The 23,436-nt window shown below is 38.1% G+C and overlaps 1 protein-coding gene across 12 annotated transcripts in view; it reads left to right on the top strand.

Moving 5' to 3' along the window:
• Positions 1-23,436, top strand: part of ADAM22 (ADAM metallopeptidase domain 22) — a 136,668-nt gene that overhangs the window by 71,273 nt on the left and 41,959 nt on the right. For all 12 annotated transcript variants that reach the window (XM_051802547.1, XM_051802548.1, XM_051802555.1 and 9 more), the window contains exons 5-14: positions 3,546-3,628; positions 7,291-7,354; positions 7,999-8,068; positions 11,652-11,722; positions 12,207-12,281; positions 14,909-14,980; positions 16,007-16,173; positions 18,103-18,187; positions 18,635-18,725; positions 21,833-21,884. In XM_051802547.1, the coding sequence (XP_051658507.1) occupies positions 3,546-3,628; positions 7,291-7,354; positions 7,999-8,068; positions 11,652-11,722; positions 12,207-12,281; positions 14,909-14,980; positions 16,007-16,173; positions 18,103-18,187; positions 18,635-18,725; positions 21,833-21,884 (830 nt within the window). The remainder of the gene's footprint in view (positions 1-3,545; positions 3,629-7,290; positions 7,355-7,998; positions 8,069-11,651; positions 11,723-12,206; positions 12,282-14,908; positions 14,981-16,006; positions 16,174-18,102; positions 18,188-18,634; positions 18,726-21,832; positions 21,885-23,436) is intronic.

Raw genomic sequence — 23,436 nt, 5'->3', positions numbered from 1 at the left:
ACATGGTAAGGAGTGGCAAGTAATCACTGTTCCCAGAGCCATCCAGTGCTTGTGCCATCTGATGTCACTGCATCACCTCCTACTTCCTTGCTGAGATTATAAAAATCCTCAGAACTTCACTTAGGAGTATCCTGACAGCTGAATCTTATGCTGATTTCTTATGCTGAAGAGTTCTCTTCAGAAAGAAACCAACACACCACTAATGCATTATAAGTACTTGAAAGAAAACTATTTTCATTTGAAGAAATGAAATTAAATTTTATTAACTGAAGTTGATTTTATTAACTGGTTTGAAGGGACTTACATTATGGTGATAGGAACATAAGTACATACATAAAAAACATCCCCTAGATGACAGCATGTAGAAGTGAATGTTTTGTAGTGATAAGAATTGGTCCCTGAGATGGAGATCCCAGTTGTTTCTGTCTCCACCAGAACTACCATGAACTTTAGTAGATCAATGAGTTGAGTTGAATTGATTTGATTGAATAGAAGTTGTGTGTCTGAGTTATATTTTTCCCAGGCAAGAATTTAGAGACATTTTTCTTATATTTTTCTTTTCTAGATCTGTATGCGTAAATTTTTTCCCATGGATTTATTACAGAATAAATTAATTTGAAGGTACTGCCATGGGACATTTATTTGATTCTCATTAAGAAGATCAAAACACACTTTTGAGCCACAGACTGGATTCTTAGAAGGAAAAAATGCTCCTCCTGTTTGCAAAAACATGGGTTTGCAAGCTAATGGAGCCTGAGATTCTATTTCTGGTACATATTAACTACATTTTCTGAGAACAAACCAATTTGTGTAATTACTCCAAAATCCTTCCACAGCTAGAACTCTCTACAACTCCCTACTGATAGTCTTTTCGACATTATTCCCATATTCATGCACTTATTCCAGTTGTATCTTTTACAGGAATACTGCTGCAAGAATTCTCTGTAGAGAGTATTTTATTACTCATAAGGTTTTAGATCATCCACATAATTTGATTGTTAGTTTTGTTATTTGCTTATTGAAATTTCTCTTTATTTACTTCTTATTTATATATTCCAAAAAAGACCTGAAAGCCTTAAGTAGTCTCATGATCTTGTAGTGGGGGACACCCTACAGATTGAAAGAAAGAAAATCTCAAATGAAGAGAGCTATAAGTAACTAAGATATAGAAGTAAATAGGTGTAAAAAAGGAGAATAAAATGGAGAAAATGAGCCAAGGTTTCAGTAAAAACAATATAGGGTCTGAAATCTAGTGTAACTTGGGATGTTGGTGGCTGAAATGCATGTGAGTGCAAAGCAGAAACTCAAACCACCTCCTTTTCACTGTACTTGGTCTGTGTCCCAAACCCTTGTTAGTCCTGAGAAATGCTGGTCTAAGGGTGATGGGTTTTACACCTTCTGCCAGACACTCCATTGTAGCCTGGTGCGGGTCAGCCCCAGAGCTTCTCACCAACATGAGACAGAACATTACCTCTGTGGCACCAGTTTTCTTTCAGACATCTGAGCAGAGAGGTGCCATGATGGGCATCATGGTGGTTAATGTACAGGTCAGTTTGGTGAAGGTGTTCTGTGTCGGTACCAAAGGCAAAGATGCCAAGATAGATAGGCAGTGAAGGTGGCTGCAGTCACTGCAGCAAGTGGAAGGACAAAGTGGTATGTAGAAGAGAGGAAATAATGAGATGAAATGAAATTGGGGTGGGGGGGGGAAAGTGTAACACTTAACAGAAGCTATGCCACAGGGATTCTCTCGCTGAGTGAAGCAACGAGCCTGCCAAATAGTGTCACTTGTAATCTGTTGGGTCAGGAGTTGCATTTCTCTGCAGTGCTGCTGCTGTTGGTGCCTCGGGTGTTCTGCGTTGGTGCTTTGGGGTCCGGCACCAGCATAGCATGCACGGACCCTCCAGTGAAGATTCTGAAGAGGAACTAGCAATTTCCAGTGATCAGGCTGAGGTCAAGTCCTTTTCCCTGCATGCAGCCATGCTCCTATTCTCTCGTAAGGAGAACACCTCATACCAGTGGCATCCATACTTCGTAGCTGCTTTCAAAAACAGTTTGCTCATCTTGTAGAAAACAGAACAGGATTTCCCAATCAAAATACAAAACTACCTACAGATTCTATGTATTTTCTCGCCTTTTGCCTCATCTTGATAATTTTTTTCATGTTTGAAACATAAAATGCAATAGCATTTAATGTCAGATGTCTAAAATGACTGTGCTATGCATCATGCAAGTGTCTGCTGGCTTCTGAGAAAGCTGTAATTGTAATGCCTTTCCCTCTGTGCAGTAAATGGACATAAATGTTCACATGGCTGGGTACATTAGGCTAGGTAGACTATTTACACATTTGATGAAACAAGTATTTGCAAATAAATGCTATTAAAAAAAAGCGCACTGAAAATCTCCTTCATAGTCCTTTAATCAACATTAGTGCATTACAACATAGGTGAATTTGGTAAGGCACTAATAGGTAAGTTCTTCTGAAGGGTAGAGTGACAGTGAGAATTTAAGGGAAGTTTGGATTTTTTTTCTAATTCTGCATACAAGTATTGACATGGTTCAATACTGATCAGATTTGGTGCACATGCAGTAGGGCTTCCATCCTTATCAGTGAAACTCGGGGGACTTTTTGAATAGGGTCTGCTGGATTTGATTTGAAAGGTGTATATTTTATTTGCAGAAGAGGCAGATATTTGTTTTCGTTGTATTTCTTTACTGCTTAGTTGCTCTTAGACTTTCCATTATTTTTGTTACCCTAGTGACTACTTCTGATTTACTCTTTTTTTTAATGAAGCATAACATCCTCATGAGAGGAAGAGGAGGAGCAAACACTACTCTCTTCTCTTTGGTGACCAGTCATAGGACCTGAGGGAATGGCTTAAAGTTGTGTAAGGGGAGGTTTAGTTTGGATCTTCGAAAGAGGTTCTTCACCCAGAGAGTGGTTGGGCACTGGAACAGGCTCCCCAGGGAAGCGGTCACAGCACCAAGCCTGACAGAGTTCAAGAAGCGTTTGGATGATACTCTCAGTCACCTGGTGTGACTCTTGAGGATGGTCCTGTGCAGGGCTAAAGGTTGGACTCGATGATCCTTGTGGTTTCCTTCCAACTTGGAATATTCTGTGATTCTGTGGTTATTATTTGGTAAAATACCTTTCTCCTCAGAAGAAGGAAATTGCCTTACCCTCAGAGAAGAGTTCATCTTGGCTGATGTAGCCATGTGCAGAGCAGATGCTGAGCCTAAGCCCCCTACTTCCAACTCTTCCTGGTCAATGAAGACAGATAAGCACTTCTGGAGTAATTTGTCTCTGAAATCTGTCTCAGGATATCAGGGATTTCACACTGAAAATATCTCCATTCGGTGTAACATGTCAGGATGGTGTTTGTCTAAGTATGAAAGCATGACTAAAAGGAGATGGGATGAACACCCTTGTGAGTGATAGTCAATTCCTGGTGTCATGTGAGTGGCTTGGATATGTGTTTATGGAAAAACAGTGTTTGACAGCATGGTGTGTGATACTGTGGATTTACAGTCTCAATTTCCAATTTCAGGGAGGAGAACATTGCTATTATCAGGGAAAAATTCGAGGAAATCCTGTATCATTTGTTGCCTTGTCAACATGCCATGGATTACAGTAAGTTTGCTGTTTTGGTTTTACTGGCCTTTTTTTATTACTCTTTGAAGGAAAGTAAAGCTATTTATAGTAAAATAATATATGTATATAGTAAAATAAATGCTATTTATTTTCCTACTAGTTTGTCACCAATATTAAGTACTCAACAACCTTCAGAATTTTTTTTTTTTTTTCAAACTGAGTACTTATGGCAGTGGCCAGGTATTGTTTTAGGATAATTTATTAGAGACAGCAGAGTAGAAGTAGCTGAAAACATCCTATTCTACAAGAATGAAAAAAATACCATTTGGAAATTATGTCTTTTCTTTTTGCTACAATGATGTATATTATCTTTCTTTTCTAATTTCTTTACAAAGAAAATGTCAGTTTAGAGTTTATTTTGTACTATCCTTTTTTTTTTTTAAACAGAATTGCTGACTTTAAGTTGTGGCATTGAATAATACCTTTGATATAGTAAAATCTTGAAAAATCTAGAAGGAAAGATATAAAATGGTGCAATAATTTTGCTTTGAATTTCATAATTTTAGTGATAATATAATTAAAGCATCTATCATCTGAAGGTTACATTAAGCTGTGTTATTGATTGTACAGCTTTTGGACCTGTCTACTTTTGATACTATTGAATGATGCTGGTCAGGTTTTCAGAGCAACCAAGCAACTTCAGTGCCTGTTGCATCTGGGAATTACAGGATCTCAGCACTTTTGATACTGAGATCAGCTTGAAAAGTCACAGCAGCAAGTGAATCTGTGTGGAGGTTATGTGAGCTTTGCCTTTTTCTGCAGAAACGGGGCTTAGCTGATGGAAATCTTCAGCCTGTTGTCTATCTTCAGCTATTCTGTAGTTCTGGTATCAACCATATAAGTACATATATTTAAGTAGTGTTATTTAGTAGTATATTTAAGCAGTGTCTTTCTTTTATACTTGTATGTTCTTTGTTAGGAAGGATGAGAATGCATGCAGAAGGCTTGCATCCTTGCACTTACCTGATTAACAGCTGTGCAGCTCAAGAAACTTGAACCTAGTTTCAGTATGGACAGTGAGACTAAAAATAGTAGCATCCTAATGCATCCTGAGCCACTGCATGGCTTCCATTAGCAATGATCCATTAGGTCTTGGCCCCTGCTAACTCCTAGGAGAAAAAACAGGAAGGAAGGAGAGCCTGCATCTGTCCTTCCCTGCCCTCTTTTTGTGGGCTTATTCTTAAGACTGAGCATCCTGCTGCTCTGTATTCTTAAATGGCCTGATATTCAAATCGGTCAAAATGATGCGTCAAAAATGATGCATTTTTTTAATTGTGTGATTAAGCTCTCTCGAGAGTTATCTTTCCCTCCTCAACCTCCCCCACCCCCTTTTTTTTTCCTGTTACAATAAAGTTTCAGCAGAGTTATCCTTCACAGCCTTTCTCTAGCATGTTGGTAATTAGAGCATCCAGTATGAGAAAGTAGTGCTTTCCTGAGCTGTATTAAACTCACGTTCTCTGAAACTGCATTTCTGTCATTACAGCTAGTTCCTACACACTCGACTTTAAATGATAAGTAATTACTAGAAACTCACACTGGCAATCAGAGTTCCTTAGCTTCAACCACAGTTTGGAGTGCCTCGCTGGAATAAGGGAATCTGGGAAGAGTTGTCTTCTGATAAGGTCTACAGGGCAGGACATTTGCTTTCATGAATTTTAAGAAGTGCATAAGACAGAACAGATGCCTTTAATCTAATAACAGGCTTCATATTCTCGAAGTTCATGCCAGTCTCTTCTCTTGCATATTAGTACCTCTGGATCTTGGCCAGTAACAGCAGAATTTTTCATACATGTGAGAAAATGTTGGGGTTTTTTAATCATAAATTATAAGTTCTTCTGTTGGTAATGTCCGTTTTGTGTGCTTCCTTTTATTAGTTAAATTGATCGGATGACTGGCTGACAGAATAGTTACAATTATGAATGTCTTCTCTTAATGACTTTACTAATGACAAAGGTACCTTTGCAACCTTAACTTCCAGCGAGCCGTTTTGTTTGGATTTTTGTCGTTGTTTTCTGTGGGATGTGCAGTAACCACGGTTTCCTATGGGTTAACACAAAAAAGACTTTGAATGCAAAACACAGCGGTTGCTGGGATATAAATAAGCTATAGTCAGGCAGCCCTGGGTTTGGAGGAGAGGGCACAGGCAGCAGGCAGGTCTGGGATTTTGCTGCCAGCTGGTGGTGAGTGTTAAAACTGCCGTTACTGCTGCAAATTTGTCTTTCATGGCTACAAGTTTGATTGTTTGAAGACTATACATCATCAAAATGCAGGTATTTGAAATGGCCCATGTTTTGGTGTTGGTTTCTCTCTAACACGTCCATGGGCATGGGGTTTATTCACAGCACACCGGGCTGTTGAAGTTGTTTGGAAAAGAACCATTAGTGCTTTGAGAGGACAAGCCAGATCTATAGGTCAGCTGTGACTGTTACTGTTGTCACTGTTGAGTGACTTGATCAGAGATCAGTGCTGCTGGGTGCAGCAGTCTCACGAGAAGCTGTTTGCTGATAGAGCTTTGTCTTGCAGACTGTGCTTAACTAAAATTGCAATTACAAGGAAGTTTTGCCTGATAAAAAGCTACAGGATATTCCCCAACCTCACATTATTCCCAAGCAAAGAAGCTTCAGCATGTGCTAGAATATTTCACCTAAGCTGTATAGACAGTATTTATTTCTAAAGAGTAGGCACAAGTAATTTGAATGGTGAAACAGCTTTAAATTTTTGAAATTACTCATACTCACACTTGATATATGTTATACAGTCAATAACCCAAGATACTTCTGTAATTGTCAATTTTGCCGATTAGGAAAATTGCTGCATAAGAAAAAAGAAAAGTATCTGGTTTTGTTGTTTATAATTCAGTGTTTATTTTGGGTGTTTTTAAGAGTAATGCAAATAAATAAATAATCTTGCTTTCATGCTGCTGTTGAGGGCTATGTGCCTAATTTGAGTTCGCAGTTCATATTTATGGCCAAACTTAAAGACCTTAGTAGTGGCCCTTTGAAAGGGACAGGCTGATACAACCTAATCCCAACCATGCATGTATGCCACTGAAATAAAGGCAAAATTATTAAAAAAATATGCTGATTTGCTTGAAGATCAGATTGGTAGTGATATAAGAAATACTCTTTGACTTTATGCTCTTACTGTAATACTAGTATCAACACTATCTTTAAGTGAAATGCTGAGGAAAGAGTTAATAAAACCCATTAAAACCTAAGTTTAATTCAATTAAATAACATTTTTTTGTTTGAGGAAAGCTATTCTTATGTTCCAAGTATGCATGTTCATAAAGACAGGTCGTTTACTTATCTGTTGAAGGTAGATATCTCTTACATGGGAGTGGGGGCTTTGAGCTGGATTTTCAGTTGGCTAAATTAGTCCATTTTTTGGTATTTGTATATGTTGTAGAGAAGGTTTGTGGAAGAAAGAAGAGTCTGTTTCACCACAGGAGAAAATCTTTCTTTCTGAAGTGAAGAAACAAAAGTTTGATCCGAAATTGCATTCAGTTCCTGAAACCAGTTTTAACTGCTTCCTTTTCTAAATATTTAAATTTTTAGAGTATATGAACTTCTTAAACTTAATTCCATGTTGCACCAGTATTTGTTTAGTAAATCAGTATTTGTATTTCCTGCTCTTGACAGTGGGATGTTCTATGATGGAAATCATACTTACCTTATTGAGCCAGATGAGAACTACACTTCAGATGTAAGTAGACCTTACAGTAGTCCTGCTGTATTTGTTGACTACAGTCATCCACGGGTGCAGGGTAGGCGTAAGGCTGTGGGACCAAAGGATCATCCCCTCATTCTCCACTCATTTACCTCATATGTAAGATTCCATCATCACAGGCAAAAATTAGGCAGTGGTATATATATATATATATGTATATATATATATATATATATATGTGTGTGTGTACTCTGTAACACTTAGCTGTAGAGCAGTGCAGCACAGAGGGTGATGAGGGTCCCTTGGAGCCAGCAACAGAAGCCCTGTCCCCTTCTCTGGCACTTCCTACTGTGGGTTCATTACATCGTTTTCGTCCTGGTTCATCCTTGACTCTAGTTCAGCATCTCCTGCAACTCTCATTGAGTCTCCCTGGGCAACTCTCTTAAGCCTAGCTTTAGGCATGCTCAGCCACTCTGATGTACTCAGATATTTCCAGTGAAAGATGATTAACTGTGATGTTAGTGATCATATTATAGCTGGGTAAAGGAGAAGAATGGTGCCTTGCAACTTGCATGTTCACTGGTATATGTGTTGGATAACAAGAACCTTTGGAATTTTTAAGGCTCATGAGATGGATTAGTTTTTCCCAGTTTAATTCTTGCAATTATTTACTGTTACAGGATGACTTCCATTTCCACTCTGTTTACAAATCCAAGTTGTTTGAGTTTCCTTCTGATGACCTACCATCTGGTATGATTTTTTACTATTTATGACTTATGAAATGTTTTAATCTAAGGCTAAATTTGTTAATGGTATTTGATAGATCATCTTCTGATAGTATATTGTTTCTTTGTATGTATCTACATATATTTTCAATGTAGGCATTGAAAAAAAAGATTTTGACAGAAGTGCTAAAAGAACCCTGAATCCAATGAATGAAACCTCTCCTAGAACTTCATGTTGTGATATATGTTTCTCTTAAAAAAATCATGTGGTGTATGGACTGAATTATGTGCTAGTATTTGTAGAGCGGAAAGGATTGAGGTAGCCTAAAGATGATAAAAATAAACCTTACATTGCCAGTGGTTGATAACTCTTCATGAATTTTTCCTGTTTTGAGATACAGGGCAAGTACCATGGTGTGAGCATAAGCATGGGAGACAAGAACCTGCCAAATGTCATTGCTGTTCAGAGACTCTCTCATCTCCAGTCCAATCAGCATCTTTCACAGTACTGGCTCTAATGAGAGCCATGCATTTCAGTGCAAATGAATTTAGAGGCAGAAGTGGTTTCAAGTGTTTGTATGATGAATGCCCATGAACCTTTCATATTTTGTATGGATGGAGAAGGGGTTTTTAAAAAAATGAGTTTTCATCTGAGAAGTTGGCATGTTAATTGAAGCTAAAATTGCAGTATTTATGACATATCCCCATTCTGTCAAGGATCTGCCAATTTTACAGATGCATTTTCCTACTCTACAATATATATCCTAGATAAATAAAACTTTTTGTCATAAACACTGATGTTTTAGTACAAACTACCTCTAGACTAATTTCTTCAGGAGAGTTATGAATGTCCAGTCTTCTTGTTACAAACTTTTTGTACTGTGGTAACAGTTGAATCTGAGATCTTACGGTGCTGAGTACTGCATATAGAATGGTCCTTCCCTGGAGCACAGTGTGTGCAGGTTTGGTAGTTGTCAGGCAAAGTAGAATAATTCAGAGAGCTAGAGAGGAAAAAACCAAGGGAAATTGCTACAACTGGCTTGCCTAATTTTGGTTCTGAAGAATGAATCTTTATGTTTAGTATACCATGTATGGATAAATAAACTTTAACTCACAGTCTGCTTTCCCATATGCCCATACTTGCTTTTGTAAAATTGTTTGTAAAGGTGTTTCTGAGGTTTGTAGTGAAAATTTCCATAGTTATAATACGTCCTCATTAAGAATCCTACAATTTTTCTTTGTCAGTGTTTATTCAATTTATGTCTCTTTAAGTCATCCTCCATGCATAGCCACAGCTCCAGAGGACGAGAGCCCCATCGATGTCTCTGCATGGTCCTGCCTCTTCCCTTCCAGTGCTGAAGAGTGCTGGGCGTTGTCTTGACTTGTCTTTTTTCTTTAAATAATATTGGCAATTAATTGCTAATAGTATTGTTATGATTGATTTTTTTAAAAGTACTACAGCAGAATTATTATTATTAGTAGTAGTAGCAAACATTGTGCTACAGTATGTCATCAGTATTTCTTACATTCCTTATTACTCTTGTAATTTATCAATTTGACCAACCTAAGGAAATCTTCCTTGAAGCCAAGATTTTCCTCTTATCTTTGAAAGAATGCTTGTATAAACTAAGATTTCCACTCAGCACTGCATTAGGAATGAACTGGATGTATCATCAGCTCCAATATTGATGTTAGAAAGGAAGAAAAATCAAGTAATAGGGATTATTTGCTATCAGTGATAGTAAAAGCACACACTGTTATACTACAATATCGCTATCATTGATAGCAATGTACTTTTTACATTCTTTTGCTCCTTGTGTATTAAAAAAAAGCAAGGTATTGCACAAAGATTTTATTGTACAGTACTTTGGAATGGCCTGAGAGGTAATAGGGCTTTAAATAAAGAAAGCTTGGATGGATGACTTGGCATGCTTAGAGCATTTGACTTTGTATTTACTAGACTATATTTTTCCCTACAACCTGTAAGGCCTTAGATACAGCCTTAGATAACACTATGATATTGAAGGTGCTATTTTTCAAATAACGTGTAACAGATGTCCTTTTTTTTTTTGACATCACTTGAAAAATGTGTAGATGTGACCCTTAGGGACATGATTTAATTGGACTTGGCAGTGTTTGGTTTATAGTTGGATTCAATGATTTTAGCAGTCTTTTCCAACCAAAATGATTCCATGACTGCAAATCCTTATTACAGTTTTTCAAGGTAAACTACTCCCATCAAAATATCTGTTATGATTTCAGTGATTTTGCTGGTCATGTTCTGTTGCCTGAAGGCTCTTGGCTGGAAATGTACTGTGTGTGAATTCATCCAGCTTGTGAATTATAACACAGTGTTAATGTGTTAATGTATTAGCATTAATGGCTGCATCATTTCCCTCTGGAGATGACTGACTTCCAATGGTGGTAAACCAATCACATTTGCTGGTAAAGTTATCTGAGACCCTGTATACGTATTGTAAATTATTTTTTTATTAGTTGAAAAGTGTTATTTTTACCAGTTTCATTACTCATGTTATTAAACCAAAAATGACAGGTTAAGATCCAGTTGTGTGGCACCAGAACACATGCTAAATTAATTAACATATATAAAGCATGATAAAACCAACACTGTAAGAAAGTTTTCAAGATTAGTTTCTCACCATTGCAAACTCAAGAGACTGCAGGTCTCTATAGGGTCTCTATAAATAGGGAGCCTTTGGTGTGAAGTCAGTAAAGGGAAAAAGCAATATTACAAATGAAGCAACTGCAAACATTTAATTTACATGTCTCAAAGAAAGATCTTGGGGTTATATGAGTAGCAAACACGTTTATACAAGATAAGGAAAGAGGTTTCTTTTGTATAGGGAAAGAGAGGCAGCGACTATGAATCTAAGATTAATGATGGAAAATTACTTCTTGGACATTTAAAAGGGTGAGAACAACTATTGTCTTCTGCTTAATTTATAATGTGTCCTTTTCCATGAGTGGCTAGTAATAGATTTGGTGAAGGGATTTGGCAAAAGAATAAACTACTTGGTGCCTATGATTAGAGGTTTAAGAAATTAAAGACACAGTGGGATTAGCAGGGAGGAATATTGTATTGATAAGTGAGCATTACCAAATCTTATATGGTTTCTCCCAACCCTGACATATTTTGCTTTGAGAATATAATCGTCTTAAAGCATTAATTCTGCCTTCCATGCTCTTCTTATTAATTTAGGTAGCTATTGCAAGAACTCTGTCAATGGCTGCTGAATTCCTGAAAATGTTATTCACTCCATGGAAGCACTGTGCTAATAATATTTCATACCCAGTGTTGGTGAAGTTTTGGCATAGAACATCTGCTGTGCTTTCAGAAGTGTGACACCCACAGATCATCTGTTTCAACAGACCCAGATTATCACTAGTAGAGTTTTTAATAAGAGCCCTGTTACTGAGAAGCATCTGTAACATTGCCTCCTTTCTAGTTGGAAACTTTAAAAAATGAGTTGTTGCTGCATCTGATGTGCTGAAGAATGCCATAATACGGTCGTGTGGCATCAGGGTCACCAATTGTTGGAATATATTCTTGTAAATATTCAGTGTATTTGTCTGTGTTTTCTGCTTAGAGTTCTGGCAGATGAATGCTACATCACAGAATTTTGTTGTAAGGCCAAGACACAAAAGAAGGAAAAGGCAGGTATGTGCCAATATGTTTGTTTATAAGTAATATGCCATCAAGTTTTTTTCGTGTCTGCTGAGTTAATTTGCCCACATGGAGTTCTGCTGCTTGTGCTGGTTTGACACGAGGTCTCTATATCAATACAGCTGTTACAAAAAGAGATATGTAATGTGGGCTGAACATTGTTGGGTTCTCTTGGACATTGCTTACTTGAAGAGTTATTAAATTGTTAAATACTGCTGAATTCCAAATGAAAAACTGTTTTCTCTCATTTTGAGTATAGAGTTTTGTCAGAAACTCCCATTAATGAAATACGTATATTTTTTTATGTTACAATAGTGACAAGTAGCTCACTTTATTTTGATTCAAAATAAATATTCTAAACTGAGAGTTCATTCCCTGTTTATTAAAGTGGGGGAGCCACTAAGTGCAGGTGTTTGGTACCAGTTACACTCTCTCTGTATTGTAAGACTCTCACCTTAGAGTTATATTCTCTCTGTAGGTTCGTCAGATTCCACGTAAAGTTGAAGAAGAAACAAAATACATTGAGTTAATGATTGTAAATGATCATCTAATGGTAAGACTGACACACTTCAACATCTTACAATTATAATTAGCATCACCTTTAATTGATTCATAAGAGATAACAATTAAGAACAATATATGGCAACAATTACATTTACTGTGTCCTTAATAAAAAAAATTCTGGTTTCATTAACCATTGATGAAGTTGTTTCTGAATTTTGGTAAGGTAATTACACAAGGAATGCAACTAGGCCTGAGTATCAGGAAAAAGGGTCATAAAGTAATGTCAGTGTGACTTAAGCTGATGATTTTCTTTCTGGCTTTCTTGAACACTTCTCTTAGTTACAGCCACTCAGCAATCAATAGTGCAGTTATTGCAGTTGACAATGGGGAAATTAATAGTGACTACATTTTTTTGATACGTCCAAATCAATATAGAGAAATTATTTTGTTAAGCTTGTATACTTTCTCTGGGAGAACATAAATAGGCTCTTTAATGTAGTGGAAAGAGACATAATAAAGATTAGTGTATTGAAGAAAAACCAGACTCATTAAAGTGGGAAAAGGCACAGCTTTATGTAAGTGAAGATGATTAATAATTAAGGAAAATATCAAAGGAAATGGTGAATTCTTCATGTCTTGCAGTCTTCAAAGGTAGTGTCAAACACAAACAATAGAATCCCATCTTGAAGTAACTGGATAAAAGTTCAGACTGGTGGTGTTCATCTGACTGGTGACATTAGATGATTTTATGGTCCTTTATGGCTTTAAAAATCAAAATATTTCTATACATTTTGTCTACTCTTTCTTTAATGTGCAGCGGTTCTCTCAAACAATACCCAAATTGGCAAAAGTAGACATCAAAGTATACAAGGAATGTGTCACTGTCCTTGGACAGCGTGCTCCTCCTTCAGCTCAGTTTGGTGAGCATAGCAACAAATTCTTGGATTAAAACGAATAATAATGGATGCAAATTCCCTAAATCGGTGTAATTGTGTTTGATCCTAAAGACATGAAGCAACAAGTTTCCCCTTGGGACCTTAACTGTTTGGGAAGATTTTCTCCAAGGACCATGTTTTCTGACTTTGTTTAACTGCAGCTACTGCAAGAGTCAGTCCACTTAGGAGTTTATTCTCGGAAGCAAATGCCAGCAAATATCCATGACTGAAGAAGCCAAATAATCTCCTCGTGGGAGAAGGAAGTATCATTGTCGGCTCTGGGGTTGTCCCTTTCCCCATGGCCTGGGCTGGTGCACATGTGTGTTTGGACTTCCCTCTGTGCATCAGTCGATGCCTCGCTCCAGGTGCACTCGATGTGGAGCTGACACCCTAAAGAGTTGGAGCTGCTTTTGCCATTCACCCTCACCAGGCATTCCCAGAGGGCACAATGAAATTCATGCTTCCTCCTCTGGTCCAGGGAAATGGCTGCATCCCACCAGTCCCCCTGGGGTGCTCACCACTGCGAGGGGTGCAGTGCCCGCCTCTCTGCCCTCTCAGCTGCTTGTCCAACCATTGCTTCCAACTGGGGAATAAAGCTTTTAAAACCCAAATGGACTTATAAATTATTATACTGAAAATATTTCAGTAGACCTCCAGTGTCTCTAAGTATTCTAAAGTGTGAGATTTTAATTGCAAATAGAGACTTGAGTAGTATACTTATTTCCCTTTGTTTCAGTGTTTCATTTTCCATTTATTTTTTAGCTTTTTCATTTCATCCTTTCTGTCATTTTTAGATTCACAGTCCTGTTCTTCTGGTTTTTTGTTTTTGGTTTTTTTCCAGTAACTTCCTTATTTTTGGTGTTTTTTTTCCCCCCCATTCCTTCTTGAAACCATATCTTTCTCACCCGCTAGTTGCTGGGCACTTCTTCTTGCCCACTAAAAGATCCTAACTCCCAGAAAATATGGACAACTTTCACTCCAAAATCAAGCATCATGGGGCACAAGATAGTTAAAGATTTCTGAAAATCTTGTCCATTTTGTCCTAAATTTCTCTGAGATACTTGTGACTTCCATACCCATGGTGTTCATTCATTAGTGTTTTTTTCCTGTAAATAGGAGTACCTGGACAGCTGTTTTCAGTGTCATCTTTATAGAACTGCATTACAGATTTCAGTAAAGGTGCCATTGTAATCTGATTGCTGAAATGATTCGAACCAGTTACTGTAGCATTTTGGGAATGTGTAACTATATAGGCAGAAAACCAGAAAACAACTTGAGAAAGAGAACTGAAGAAAAAAAAAAGGAAGTCTGTTAGATTAGAACATGGATGCAGGCACTTCTGGATTTCTGGGATAACACCTTTAAAGGAGTCTCAACTATAGAAGTTTTTTTGCTAATTTCTGCATTGGCATTTGTGATGGACTTTAAAGTTGCCAACAATAAAGATAAGAAGAGTAACAATATGTTGTGGTTCTTGTAGCATTTCCCAGTAAAGGCCTTAGAGTACTTTCCAAACAGGAATTAATAGATCCTCTCAACAGCTGTTGTAAAGCATATCAGTAATTTGAATTTCTGAGCAATTTTCCAGTATCACTTCTTGTCATTACATTCAGCACAGGAGACCAAACTTTGCACAGGGGTCTTACTGTTGACATAGTTGCTTTTTACTTCATTATTTTTTGGAAATGGAGCTTATTTTTCTGAATTCTGCATGTGTAACTTGTCTGTGTTCGTTTCGCAGTGTAAAAAGCACCGCTTGTCAGTCGGCCATACTAACAGCTATGCTAAATCAGTTGTGAACATGGCAGATTTAGTAAGTATCACTCAACTAAATGTTCTTTTATGTGTGAGATGAGTCATATGATTCTCCTGGCGATATATGCAGGAGTTGTCAGTTCATTGTATACCAATAATAATGTATGTGAAGATCACAAATTTTCATCTAGAACCACAGTCAGCCACCTATAAAGCCTTTGTCTAACATAACACATTAGAGACTTCTTGTGGCTTCAAATGTTTAAGTATCCTGCTGGATCAGTGTCTTGAGTCTGGGTATTAAAGAGTACCTTAGATAGGACAATTTTTAACACAATATCCCTGTGTTGACAACTTGAAAACCAAAAGACAATCTGAAATAAGAATGCACTAAAATTCTCCAGAAACAGTGCATTTGAGTAAATGAGTTAGAATAGGGATGTAGAGATGGGCTTTGTGGATTATATCTATGATGCTAAATTGGATGAGATGCTGGCTCTTGCACCTCATCCCACTAAAGTATTGCAAGAAAAAGAACAGTATTACTAGAAAAAATGCTTAAAAGTATTTGGTGTGGAGTGTTAACCCCCAGCATTGAAAGGATGACCTCTTTTTCGTGATTCAGCCAGCATAAGGTTAAATACTCCTGTAGAGGTGTACAACAGTAAAAAATATGGTTTTATAGATCACTGTTCAGTACAAGAGAGCCCTTGTGTGTCACTGGGGTAAGCTGGATTTATAAAAGACCCATTAATTCAAAATCTTTGTGGTATTTGGAATGATTCTTTAGTAATTTTTCAAAAATCATATCTTTCTTCTATGCACCTCTGCCTGCGTAGGAGCTACAAGGGATCTTTTTGCAGACTAAGAGAGCTGATTGGAAAATTAGGCCTAAAATTTAGATTTTACTTTGTTTTCATGTTTGTTGGTTTTAAGGGAGATAAAATCACCTGGGAGAACCTAAATTGTGCTAGAAGAAGCTAATTATTTAGTTATGTAAAAATGCAAGCTATTTCGAGAAAGGGTAAAACTCACCTTTGTTCTATTTGACATAATGTATTTGTTCATTCTGTTAATATACTAGATATATAAAGAACAACTTAACACCAGGATAGTATTGGTTGCCATGGAAACCTGGGCTACTGATAACAAGTTCACCATATCTGAGAATCCCTTGGTGACCCTGCGTGAGTTTATGAAATATAGGAGGGATTTTATCAGAGAGAAAAGTGACGCAGTTCACCTTTTTTCGTACGTAACCTCCTGTGATGTTTTATTACTGGGCTTTTTCTTTCCTTGGGGGTTGATTCTCACAAGATGCTCATGCATCTCCTTTCTGTTGTGTATGTAATCCACAATAATTCAGAAAAAAATGTTTTGGGTGGGGAGGTGGGGAAAAGATAATGCACAAGTTGCCTGCCAATGCAACTAGAGGTTTGACTCTCGTTTTAGTTTTAACGTACTAAGCCTGAGCTGCATGAGCTGTAATCCTTTGTTATTCTGTGCAATTACCTATCCACAAGTGCAGATACCTGGAGGGTCATGCATGGTTCCACCTCGGAGGTTGGCTTCTTCAGCAGCAGAGCATGGATGGCCCTGTTGTATTATTTGAAAGCAGAACATCAGTTTTGAAACCAATGAGGTTTCCTGCTTAAGCACACTATGGCCTGCTTTACTTTACTGAATGACCTGCATGCTGCAGGATTACTGAAGTGTTTCAGATCCTCCAAACAGTTTGTTCTCCCAAGATATTTGAGCTATAGGAAGAATAGGATGAGAGGAATGTTATTTTCTCTAAATATCTTAATTGTTTTGGAAATAAGATTGATATAATAAAATGGAACCTCCAAAAATAGAGGAGAGGTTCATGGCTGAGATTTTTGATCCACAACTGACAGGTCAAATGAATATCTTTTGGGGTCCGTTTTTCTCTCTGCTGAGAGAAATTCTGAAATCCTTCATATAGGATTTTAGAATCCTATATGAATAAACTTAACTTAAACACCTCACTTTCACATTACTCCAGTATGGTTCCAGGATACCCAAGTCCAGTATCCATCCTCTCAGAATTTTTGCACATGCTTAATTACTGTCATTGACTTCTGTCGTGAAAAAAGCTAGTAGGATCTGCAAGTGGTGCTTGTAGATTTTTGTTTCTCCATGGCTCAGATCTTCATCTGTTAAATGGGAATCAGGTTTTCTCACATCCTTCATGGATGTTCTCTGGTACATTGTAAGATCTTTCGGGGGAAGTCTTGTTCTTGTGAATGTGTGTGGATTGACTATGACAGAAGAGAGCTTGATTTGGCCTGTAATGCTAATTCTAATGCTATCTATAGCGCCACCAAATGGTGTTTGAGGTATTGCATTCATAGATTGTTTAGAAATAGCAGTTTCTGAAATTGAGTTGGGAGGTGAGGTTAGCCGGTGTGATGGTACGGTGGTTACAAATGAACTTTTGCCTTCATCGCAGTTAGCCCATTGTATTGCTTCTCGATGGTTTTCTTATTTTTTTGAGAAAAATAACTTGCCAGGGCTCAGATGGATCAGTACTCTCAAGCAAAGCAGAGTATATTTTGTCTGCAGTAACTGGCAGTCATTCATGTTGATGTGGTCAGCACCAAAGAGGTGACTAGATTTAGGCTTGGAGTGCATCTGTTCCTTGGATGAGATGGGCTGCAGTTTCAGGGAATTTTCACCTACCTCTACATCTTCCACTAATGCATCTCCCTAAGAGTTTTACCATCAGCATTGCTCAATTAGACAGTGTCATTTTACTAGTCCCCCTGTGTTGGCAGCATGATGGCCTCTCCTGCACTCTGCCTGTAGCATACACCAACAGAAGTCACTCAGTGCAGTGGTATGTCAAGAAACAAAGGGCTGGTGAGATCCAGGTGATTTGGCAAAATAGTCCTCTTCTTCTTATGCCTTCTTGTATTCTGAGAAGGAGGAGGCAAGATGGTATAACTTTTCTGGAGATAATTTGTCATGTGAGGTGTGTAAGTGGTTATCTGTTTTTCCCATTTTGTTTCTGCACAGTTTGCAGTGTAGTGGTGGCAACCAGCATTTGCAAATGCCAGCTTCTCATTTGAAAATCAGAAGGGTAGATACTGGAATAGATAAATGCAAAACTCATGGACTGGTCAGGGTAAACTTCCTTTTCTTTTCCTTTTTGTCAAGGGGGAGTCGATTTCAGAGCAGTCGAAGTGGAATAGCCCACACGGGTGGAATCTGCTCCTTGCTTAAAGGCGGGGGTGTGAATGAGGTAGGTGGGGATACTGCTATGAGCAAAAAGTGGTGGAAATTTATCTGCACAGAATTTATCAGTGCAGATATGTTCCTCAAAATATTTTCTCTTTCTCTACTGATTCAGAATTTTAGTGCAGCTCTATAGAAGGGACATCTCAATTAAGTGATGAGTGAATAAAGTCAGATATAGATTCAAATACAGTTTTCAGCAAGTTCTGCAATATCCTGTCATTCATATTTGCAGCCACAATAGCAAGAAATAAACAGACTTTCTCTTAACTTATCCATAAACCAGTGTTTAGTTTTCCTCACTTGTTCATTATCTAGCTACCCTGAAGTAAGAATGCTTAACATTGTGCATGTGATTTTGCCTTTTATTGCTTTGAATTGAGAAAAGCTTCACTTGAATCTGAGATACCTGTATGTAACTGATTATTTTTCCTACCTTGCTTATTTCTGTCAGTTTGGAAAGCCAGACTTGATGGCAGTTACCCTGGCACAGACCTTGGCCCAAAACATTGGCATTTTCTCAGACAGAAGAAAAATTATAAGTGGTAAGGTTATTTGTTTTTTCACTCTATCTCAAGAAAAAAAAAAACCTTAAAATGTGGAGAATCTTATCAGTATCTCTCTGACATGTACTTCTTCCTTCTTTTTCTCACAATGTTGAAATATTTTTATTTCTTGTAATAACATGAGAAGGGACAGACATGGTCACAGCCAGCATGGCTTCATGAGAGGAAAGCCCTGCTTATCAAACCTGATTTCTTTTTATGACAAGGTAACCCACCTAGTTGATCAAGGGAAGCCAGTTGACGTAATCTTTTTGGATTTCAGTAAAACCTTTGATACTGTCTCTTACAGTATCCTTCTGGACAAAATACCTGGCATACAGCTGGATAAACACATCATGCAGTGGATGAGCAATTGGCTCATGGGTAGAGCACAGATGGTAATAGTGAATGGGTGACATCAGGCCGGTGACCTGTCGCTGGTGAGGTTCCAGAGAGCTCTGTCATAAATGACTTGGATACAGGACTGGAAGGGATACTAAGCAAGTTTGCGGATGACACAAAACTCAGAAGAGCTGTTGACTCTCCTGAAGGCAGGGAGGCCCTGCAGAGAGACCTCGACAAATTAGAGGACTGGGCAATCACCAACCACAGGAATTTCAACAAGGGGAAGTGCTGGATTCTGCTCCTGAGATGGGGCAACCCTGGATGTTCATACAGACTGGGGAATGAGGTGCTGGAAAGCAGTGCCATGGAAAGGGACCTGGGGGTCCTGGTCGATGGCAAGTTGAACATGAGTCAGCAGTGCCCTGGCAGCCAGGAGAGCCAACCATGTCCTGGGGGCATCAGGCAAAGCATCTCCAGCTGGTCAAGGGTTGGGACCTGCTCTGCTCTGCACTGTGATGGCCTCACCTTGAATATTGTGTGCAGTTTTGGTCACTGCAATATAAAAAAGGCATTAAGCTATTAGAGAGTGTCCAAAGGAGGGCAGTGAAGATGGTGAAGGGCTTTGAGGGAAAGCCGTGTGAGAAGCGGCTGAGGTTACTTGGTCTGTTCAGTCTGGAGGAGACTGAGGGGAACCTCATTGCAGTTACAACTTCCTCGTGAGGGGAAGAGGAAGGCCCGGCACTGATCTCTTTCTTCTCTGTGGTGACCAGTCACAGGACCTGAGGGAGTGGCCTGGAGTTGTGTCAGGGGAAGTTTCGGTTGGATCTTAGAAAGAGGTTCTTCACCCAGAGGGTGGTTGGGCACTGGAACAGACTCCCCAGGGAAGTGGTCAGAGCACCAAGCCTGACAGAGTTCAGGAAGTGCTTGGATGATACTCTCAGACACATAGTGTGACTCTTGAGGATGGTCCTGTGCAGGGCTAAGGGTTGGACTCAATGATCCTTGTGGGTCCCTTCCAAGTAGACATATTCTGTGATTCTGTGATATCATTAATTTTCCACTATTTAAATACTTTGATATCCCCCTGCTCATAATTCCTGGCAGCACTGGTGTCAGTGTTTCATTCAAAATAAACCATAAAGGTGTCTGCCACTTCCATTCATTTCAGGGAGATTGGTGCTCCATCCATGGACCAAACAGCTGCTGTCTTACAGCACAAAGGTGGAAACATACATTATTAGACTTGGGGATGACAAGGAGTAAGCTTAATACTGTTACGCAAAATAGTTTTGACAATATAACTTTTTCTCCGTTTTCCTTGATTGATTTTCTTGTAGATTACCCAAATGCCCAGTTCCTCTTGTAGATTACACTAATACCTTGTATTTACCACCCTACTGCTACCATTTCTCTCCTGTAACCTTGGTATTCAACTTCTTAGTAACCCCTGTTTATATGCAGTGCTTTAATTCAAGTCTCCCACAACAAGCACCTCGCCCTCCCTGCTTCCATGTTATATTAAGTCCCAGCCTTGATATGATTAAAATAAAAATACAGTTTTGAACAATTTATATGATGAATTGGAGTGTTTTCTTATTGGATCATATGTACTTTTGTGGCTTAAAAAAGATAAATTACTATTTGAAAAAAGATAAATTACTATTTTAGTAATAGAACTCTGCTTAGGTGGATTTTGTTTACAGACATTGTAAAGAAAGTATATAATGCAGGGATATATCTGCATTTAAAGGATTTTGCAGATTATGTAATTCTATTTTTAAAAATACTCAGAAATGTAGGGCGGATGCTCTGTGCTACAGACATGTTCAGCATTCATTTTTCATCTGCATATTTTTGAGCTGATATAGGGGCAGGGTAAAAGTGAAAATTATAATAGTGGTGATTCCCTTTCTCTATGGCTGAGGGAGGCAGGGCACTGTTTTGGTGGAGAGAGGGGAGAATGCAACTGTTGGACAGAACCTCATTTCCTTTGTAGTTGTACTTTTAAAATGGAAGCAATAAACTGATGTTCATGTTTACAGTTAGGCAAGTTACAGAATGTGTAGGTACAAAGCACTTCTACTGAAACAGAAAGAAGACACAGTAATGAAAGTGGTGGACTGAGACCAAAACAAAGTGACCCCAGGCAGGCTGGCAGGGCAGAAGGGAGGACTGCCCTCTGCCAGCCAGGGAGTTGCAGGGCAAAGGGAGGGAGAGCAGAGGAAGAAGCTGATAGATCCTGCTGTATTGCCTTGTGTTTACTGACTGGTTTATGCTTTTTTTGTCTGCCTTATTGTTAGGGATTTTTTTCCAGTGGAAATTTCCCCAGTCACATTAGTGTAGTCAAAGAAGAAAACTAAAAAATAGAAGGGTTAAAATGATTCTTTTTTTTACTTTGAAAATTTGGGAATTGAATATCATCACACAGGAGAAGACGGGAGAGCTGACTCATGATTTGCAAGTGCTGAAGGCTGACACTGCAGTTTCCTCTAACTTCACTTTAAGAGAAGGAAAGAAAAACAGGACATATTTTCAAAGCTCAGGATTGCATAGAATCATACATAGTTTTTAGAAAAAGTTTGGCAGCGTGCACCAATACACTTAAACTACGGTGTGCAATAAACAGAAAAATTGTTCTTTTCAACTTGTATTAAAATATGAAATAGAATTGAGTACAGTGTGGTTTTTGTGATAAGAAATTTATTATTTTGGACTCACAAGACTCAAGATGTAACTTTTGATTTTATCTTTTTTTTTGTCAGGTGAGTGTAAGTGTGAGGACATGTGGTCTGGATGCATAATGGGAGATATGGGGTAAGGCATTTCACTAGAGGAAAGTCATGTTCTTTATACAGTGACATAAAGGAAAGGTGTGAAAATGTTTCCCTCTTGTGGTTCAGCAGAATATTTTTGGTGACTCATTTTTCAGAAAGTAAAGAATTAGCTATTTACCTTAGATACCTTCAAAGAAATGTGAGAATAAGTGACTTAATGAGAGGATATGTGAGAGTTTTTGGTGAATGCTGATTTAACTTTAAAAGTACTGGGTTCAACAGTCAAGCCATGTTATTGCAAAGAAGCAGAAGCATGCGTAACTTCTTTTCTCCTGCAAGTTTGCTATTGAGTTGTGGGAACAAACAATGACATACCCTAATTCTTGAAATACTGTAATCAAATTTCTGAAGTATGTCTCATTTTCAGTGTTTCTGTTGGAATCTTTCATCTGTATCTATCATTTTTTTGTCCCTCAAGTTGTGTGATATTGTCAGAAAAAAACACCCCCATTGGAGGCTGAGTGTGCCTGGAGAGATTTTACCTAAGAACTAGTGAATCAGCAAATTTTTGCTACTGATTGAAACTTGATGCCTTCTAATATATGTATACAGGCCTTAATTCTTATTACAGGCTTGTCTTTTATCATGTGTGTGAGTGAAACTGTAGCCTAGTTTTAGATGTAAACAGTGCTCCAAGTTTTTAATTCATTTCAAGTGGATCTGCAAATTTTCACAATAACTCTGTGGTCAGAAAAATTTTGAACAAAGTGTATTTCATCCAAAGCTCTTTGAAAGTATGAATGTGTGCATTTTTCACCTTGGTATACCTGAAAACATATACGGTAGGATTTTTCTGATTTCTAGTGTGTTAAAAATCAAATCAGAGAAACAGTTTTGATTCTTGCAAAAGTGCTTTCTTATGTAAGGGCCTTAAAATTCTTTATCTGATGTTCACACCTTTCAAATAATTAGGTACACAAAAAAGCCTTTTATTTACCTAGCTTATTGATGAATGTTGGTGAATTCCACAATCTCTGTAGTGTTTAGACCTAAGTGATGAACACGAGGGATGGAAAGGGCCAGTAATCACTCCTAGCAATGCAGGATAACACTTTGGCTAATATTTTTTTTATTCTGTGATGAGCTGATAGAGGAAAGCCCTTGAGACTCCACAATCTGTTTGAAGCATAACTACTTTTGTGACTATGCACCTGAATATAAAGATCACTGAAGTTGCTTTGAGAAAAATTATTTCCCTGTGGAAAGGATCCATGCAAAGATTCATTTGGTTTTTAGGTGGGGCACTGTGCCTCAGATTGGCACTCTGTACTCAGTTGAAATTTACTGAGTGGGACATGCGATAGGGGGAAGCTGAAATGTTAGATGGTGTTTGTTAGAAGCATGTTTAAAATGGCATAACTCTATTATATGAAAATTCTGTGGGCCAGGAGAGCAATTTCCTCTAAGAGGGAAACAAACTAGGATCAGTCTTTGTCTCTTGCAGTGTGTATGGGAAATAAATATATTTCTGAGATCAGACCTGTTAGTGGAACAAGTCACACTTGTGAGAACTACACACTGTGTAATAAGAC

The sequence above is a fragment of the Manacus candei genome, unplaced genomic scaffold (genome assembly GCF_025592945.1).
Source record: "Manacus candei isolate 608988 ecotype Guabito, Panama unplaced genomic scaffold, ASM2559294v1 h1tg000056l, whole genome shotgun sequence".
Classification (NCBI taxonomy): Eukaryota; Metazoa; Chordata; class Aves; order Passeriformes; family Pipridae; genus Manacus; species Manacus candei.
Note: the sequence above shows the minus strand (reverse complement) of the source record. Positions and strands in the feature narration are given on the sequence as shown.